The 6,364-nt window shown below is 54.9% G+C and overlaps 1 protein-coding gene across 1 annotated transcript in view; it reads right to left on the bottom strand.

Annotated features, from left to right (window-relative positions):
* Positions 1 to 5,828, bottom strand: part of DOT1L (DOT1-like histone H3K79 methyltransferase) — a 64,645-nt gene extending 58,817 nt beyond the window's left edge. The window contains exon 1 of the mRNA XM_011964115.1: positions 5,772 to 5,828. Coding sequence (XP_011819505.1) covers positions 5,772 to 5,828 — 57 coding nt within the window. The remainder of the gene's footprint in view (positions 1 to 5,771) is intronic.
* Positions 5,829 to 6,364: the final 536 nt, after the last annotated feature.

Raw genomic sequence — 6,364 nt, 5'->3', positions numbered from 1 at the left:
CGATCTCGGCTCACTGCAACCTCCGCCTCCTGGGTTCAAGTGATTCTCCTGCCTCAGCCTCCCAAGTGGCTGGGATTACAGGCGTACACCACCACACCCGGCTAATTTTGTATTTTTAGTAGAGACGGGGTTTCTCCACGTGGGTCAGGCTGGTCTCGAACTCCCAATCTCAGGTGATCCACCTGCCTCGGCCTCCCAAAGTCCTGGCATTACAGGTGTGAGCCACCACGCCTGGTCCGACAGAGCATTTTTAGACTTGACCCTGAACCCAAGGTCCACACAGGCCCTGGCCCAAGTCCACGCAGCTAACTCACAGCAGAGCTGGGCCTGGACATCAGATTGTGTTGCCTCCTGGCTGAGCATCTGTCTGCAGGATCAAGGGCAGTGTGAAAAGGGGACTCAGACCTCCACAGGAGGAGGACAGGGCCGCCTGAGAGCTCCAAGGAGAGCTCAGATCAAGGATGGATGGTTGACAAGGCCTCAGCTGACTTGACAATAACTAGTCCACCTGCAACAGCCCCAGCTGGCTAGGCCCAGCGGTGCACGCCTGTAGTCCCAGCACTGCAGGAGGCTGAGGTGGGAGGACCGCCCGAGCTGGGACTCCAAGGTTGCAGTGAGTTATGATCACGCCACTATACTCCAGTACTCCAGCCTGGGTGACACAGAGTTCATTTCAAACAAACAAACAGCCCAAGCTACCCAGCAACCAAAGGAGCTCCCTGTAAACATGCAAAGCAACTGGACACTGGAGGTGCTCAGGAGGGGCTGAGGCCACCCACACAGGCCGCTGGGAAGCTGTGAGAGGAAGCTCTGCTCACCAGGCCTCTGCTTTCCTAAAACATGACCAGAGCAACGCCATCGTAAAGTGCACAGCTAGGCACTCGCAAGGTACCTGGAAGGTTCACACTTATGAGCTGACCACCAAGGACGCAGAGCATCTATGGGTCTGGGGGAGGTCTTCCGGGCAGCCTGCAGAACCCGTGCCCGCTGTACTAAGAGGGCCAGAGAGCAGGGGTTGAAGGGTGGTCGGATGGCACCACCTGGCTGGGCTCCAGCGAGCGTGTCTGTACGTTCCAGGTTTACTCGCAACCCCGGCCGTTTCTCATGCACAGAGGCGCTAAGGAAGAACAGGCACCCTCTGCCTGCCCCCCGAGGACGGCCTGCTCTGTTCAGGGAGCCCTGCTGTGTAAGGGAGCAGCTTCGTGGCTGCTCTCACTGTGATCGGCGGCTCACCTCGAGTTCTCTCCTCTCTTGGGGTCTGCATTGGGACCCTTTCCCCAGCAGCAAAGCGACACAGGAGGGAGGCTGGATGTGCTGACCAGAACTCTCCTCGCCCTCGTCTGAGCACAGGCTGTCTGAGCACAGGCTTACGGTCACCGACCCTCTAGCCTGAGGGCAAGGCCACGGTGTGACAGGAGGGAGGAAAGCAGGGGACTTGTGGGCCTCCTCACAGGGAAAAATGCGCCAGGACGCTAGGGGAGACCAGCACTGACTGCTGAGGGAACAGCGCTCCCTTTTGGGGTGATGAGAATGTTCTGGAATTAGACAATGGTGAATAGACTAAAAACCACTGAAATGTACACTTAAAACAGGTGAACTTTTTTCTTTTCTTTGAGATGGAGTCTAGCTCCGTCACCCAGGCTGGAGTGCAGTGGCGCGATCTCAGCTCACTGCAAGCTCTGCCTCCCGGGTTCACGCCCAGCCTAAAACAGATGAACTTTGATATGTGAATTGTAGTGATAAGGCTGTTATTAAAAAAAAAAAAAAAAGGAAAAACATGCAGGCGTGGTGGCTCCCGCTTGTAATCCCAGCACTTTGGGAGATGGGGCAGGCAGACCACGAGGTCAGGAGTTTGAGACCAGCCTCACTAACACGGTGAAACCCCGTCTCTATTAAAAATACAAAAATTAGCCGGGCTTGGTGGTGGGCGCCTGTAATCCCAGATACTTAGGCAGCTGAGGCAGGAGAATGGCGTGAACCCATGAGGTGGAGGTTGCAGCAAGCCGAGATCTCGCCACTGCACTCCAGCCTGGGCAACAAGAGCAAGACTCCACCTCAAAAAAAATAAAAGAGGAGAAAAACAAAAGCACAGCAACTGTAGTGCCCTGGCCTGGGCGCGGCACCCTGCCCTGCCTGTTCCTCCGCGCTTGCCGCCCTGCACGCCATCACTCACCCATGGCCTCTCCAGCAAGGCCACCCCTAAGCCCCAGACCAGGAGCAGCAACAGCATGAGGCCTGGCCGTCCATCCTTCTGAAGGGCGCGATGCCCACACGGCCAGCCAGCATGCGCCCGTCTGGTGCAACCAACTGAGAAAGCGGCTGCGGCTCACACGTGCGCCTCACACATCTCAACCCAACACTGTGGGAGGTCAGGAGTTCAAGATTGGCCCGGCCAATGTGGTGAAACTCCATCTCTACTAAAAATACAAAAATTAGCTGGGCCTGGTGGCACATACCTGTATTCCCAGCTATTTGGGCAGCTGAGGCAGGAAAATGGCTTGAACCTGGAAGGCGGAGGTTTCAGTGAGCCGAGATGGCACCACTGCACTCCAGCCTGAGTAAAAAGAGTGAAACTCTGTGTCCAAAAAAAAATGAGAAAGAAAAGTGGCTGGCCAGGTGCGATGGCTCACGCCTGTGATCCCAGCACTTTGGGAGGCTGAGGCGGGCGGATCACGAGGTCAGGAGATCGACACCATCCTGGCTAACATGGTGAAACCCCGTCTCTGCTAAAAATACAAACAATTAGCTGGGCGTGTTGGCGGGCACCTGTAGTCCCAGCTACTTGGGAGGCTGACGCAGGAGAATGGCGTGAACCTGGGAGGCAGAGCTTGCAGTGAGCTGAGATCGTGCCACTGCACTCCAGCTTGGGCGACAGAGCAAGACTCCATCTCAAACAAACAAACAAACAAAAAATGAGTACCAGCTGCAGTGGCTCACGCCTGTAATCCCACCATTTTGGGAGGCTGAGGCGGGCGGATCACCTAAGGTCAGGAGTTCGAGACAGGCCTGGCCAACATGATGAAACCCCGTCTCTACTAAAAATACAAAAATTAGCCAGGCTAATCCTGAGATACAAGGAAGGATGCGGAGCTGAGCAATCACTCCTGTGATTCCAATGCAGAAGCTGCCCCTTCTTTTCTCCAGGAAGCCCCCACTTGTAACTGCTGCACATATACTCCGGGCACTTCAATCTGTGTCTCCAGAGCTGCAGTCCGCAAACGTGCCCCAAATACACTCCCATTACACTAACTTCGCCTCAGGTCCTTTCCTCAGGGGGCCACAGGGGGCAGGGACTGCATGGAGCAAGCCTGGATCTTGGCTAGGGCCTGCCGGACACGCATGGTCCCAGGAAGCACCCAGGCAATAAAGGCAGGGCTGGCCCCAGGAGAAGGCATCTATGTGAACACCAAGCGACACCCCGTGGCGGTCTGTGCCAGGCCATGAAAGGCACAGCTCTTGGCACCTTGTGCCCGCCCTCGGTGGCGGGGCTGCCCCAAGCTCTGTGAGTGCTGAGCAGCATCCTCAGGCTTCCCCCACCCCAGTGGTGACAACCGCAGAGGTCTCTAGACGCCACCAGGTGTCCCCTGGGGGCAGAGCCACCTCCGCCCCTGAGAACTGCTGTTTGAACCTTCCAGGGCCAGGAATTCATCCTTTCAGCCTACGGGCGGGAAGAGGAGGACTCGGTACAAATCAGGACCAGAAGAGCTCAACGCTGGGATCCTCCAGGTAAAAGGCTCCGCCAGCGCCACACCGTTCTTGCAGTCCTTCCCCTGGAGGACTCCTCTGGGGCCCCTGCTGTACCTCAGGCCCCACCACACAGCCTGAGGTTGAGGCCCAAAGCTTATCAAAGTTACCACCAGCCTGGGGCAACACAGCAAGGCGCCACCAAAAAGTACAAAATTTAGCCAGGCGTGGTGGCTCACGCCTGTAATCCCAGCTACTGGGGAGGCTGAGGCAGGAGAATCCCTTCGGCCTGGGAGGCGGAGGATGCAGCGAGCAGAGATCGAGCCACTGCACTCCAGCCTGGGTGACAAAGCAAGACCCTACCTCAAAATAATAAGAGAAATAACACCCAAAAGGACAGGTTCCAGGAGACTCCTGAAGGAGGGTGGGCCCTTCCCCCATGCCTTGCCCTGAGGGTCCATTTCTCAGTATCATGGGCATCCTACTGATCGTCCTTTATCATCAACCAGAGGACCTAAGTGTTACTCTGAGTTCTGTGAGCCGCTGAGGCAACGTAATCAAGCCGAGGAAGGGGTGATGGGAACCTGAATTTACAGCTGATCACTCAGAAGCACAGGCCACAACCTGGGGCCTCTAAGTGCCACAGAAAGTTGGGGAGTCTTGGGGACTGAGCTCTCACCCCGTGGGATCTGAGCCTGTGTCGAGGTAGACATGTTGGAAGTGAGCTGAATCGGGGCTACCCAGTTGGAAACACAGAATTGATGAATCCCTTGGTACACGTATCTGGTTCCGGAACTCCTCTGTGTTGACTGCTGGAGAGCACAGGAAGAACTGTGTAGGGTCCTTCCTATACACCACAGTGCTGGAAGAGAAAAACAGCTCCAAACAGTCCGTGCCCAGTAAGGCGTGCAAAATGCATCAGACCCAGAGACAAGAGCAAGGCTTTCAGTCATGTCTCCCAACCACACCAGGCGCAAGCGTGGAAAGGCACCTGTCTGTTCCTGCCTCCTAGTCTCGGCCACTATCTTCCTGTTGCTGGAATCGGTAACACCTAAAGCGACGTGCAGCCATCAGTGGCCAATATGACTTGAACACAAATTCTTTTTTCCTTTATCTAATTTTGTTTGTTTGTTTGAGACAGAGTCTCGCTCTGTCGCCCAGACCGGAATGCAATGGCATGATCTCGGCTCACTGCAGCCTCCTCCTCTCAGGTTCAAGCGATTCTCCGGATTACAGGCAACCACCACCAAGCCCAACTAATTTTTGTATTTTTAGTAAAGACGGGGTTTCGTCATGTTGGCCAAGCTGGTCTCGAAATCCTCACTGCAGGTGATCCGCCCGCCTTGGCCTCCCAAAGTGCTGGGATTACAGGCATGAGCCACCGTGCCTAGACAACCGTGTGTTTTTTAAACTTTTTATTTTAAGATAATTGTAGATTTACGCTGTGGAGCTAAAGGAAAGGAACTGGAGCAAAATTAATATAAGTGGAGTGTTTATTTGGGCCACATGTGAGGACTGAAACCTGGGAGTCCAGACTCGAATTACTGCAAATATACACTCTGATGAGCAGGAGTTAACAAGCAGATTTTTAAAGGAAAAAAAGAGCCAGGAGTGGTGGCTCACACCTGCAATCCCAGCTACTTGGGAACCCAGGAGGCGGAAGCTGCAGTGAGCCGAGATTGGGCCACTGCACTCCATCCTGGGAGACACAGCGAGTCCGTCTCAAAAAAAAAAAAAAAAAACCCTCCCCAGAAGCTAGGCTGGAGTGTCTGTATCACCTGCAGAGTTTCGGGACAACCCACCCCCTACACCCCCAGTGCCCCCGGCAACCTCTTTTAGGCCACCAGGAACAGAACAGTGTACATTTGCTATAAAATGGAACACTGGGTTTTTTCTATTATTCCTTCCTTTTTAAAGCAACTCCTTGACTCACACAAAGCTGCCTAAAGGTTAATCTGCCTCCGGGGGAGCTGGGATTACTCAGGACACTCATGCTCAGAGGTCAGCAGCAGAAAATACCTTCTGAGTCACGGTGGGGATGGCTCACCCCGCCCCTGGCTGCTACTCACTGCTGGCTGCCCACTCACCGTCACCCACAGCTGGGCTCCAGGCCAGGCTGTCAGGCGGAACATGTACTCACTCATCAATGAGAGTCAGAGAGTCGGGACCCTTGGCCAGTGGAGGCCGCCCCTGCCCGCCCACAGTCCGTGAGTCACCAAGGGGAAGGTCCCGTCCTGTGGTCCTTGCAGGTTCTTTCCGAGCAAACAACCAATAATGCCACTTGTGCCCTTCCCATCAGAAGAAGGGCAGGGCCATCCTGCCCTAGAAATGCCACGCCGGGCCAGGCGGGGTGGCTCACACCTGTAATCCTAGCACCCTGGGAGGTTCAGGCAGGTGGATGACGAGGTCAGAAGTTCGAGACCAGCCTGGCCAACATAGTGAAACCCTATCTCTACTAAAAATACAAAAAATTAGCTGGGTGTGGTGGCACACGCCTGTAGTCCCAGCCACTGGGGAAGCTGAGACAGGAGAATCACTTGAACCTGGGAGGCAGATGTTGCAGCGAGCCGAGATCGCACAGTTATACTCCAGCCCAGGCAACAGCATGAGATTCCCTCTCAAAAAAATAAGAAATGCCACGCGGGGCTTGAGAAAAGTGGTTATCCAGGAACTCCCAGGT

The sequence above is a fragment of the Colobus angolensis genome, unplaced genomic scaffold (genome assembly GCF_000951035.1).
Source record: "Colobus angolensis palliatus isolate OR3802 unplaced genomic scaffold, Cang.pa_1.0 Scaffold64, whole genome shotgun sequence".
Classification (NCBI taxonomy): domain Eukaryota; kingdom Metazoa; phylum Chordata; class Mammalia; order Primates; family Cercopithecidae; genus Colobus; species Colobus angolensis.
Note: the sequence above shows the minus strand (reverse complement) of the source record. Positions and strands in the feature narration are given on the sequence as shown.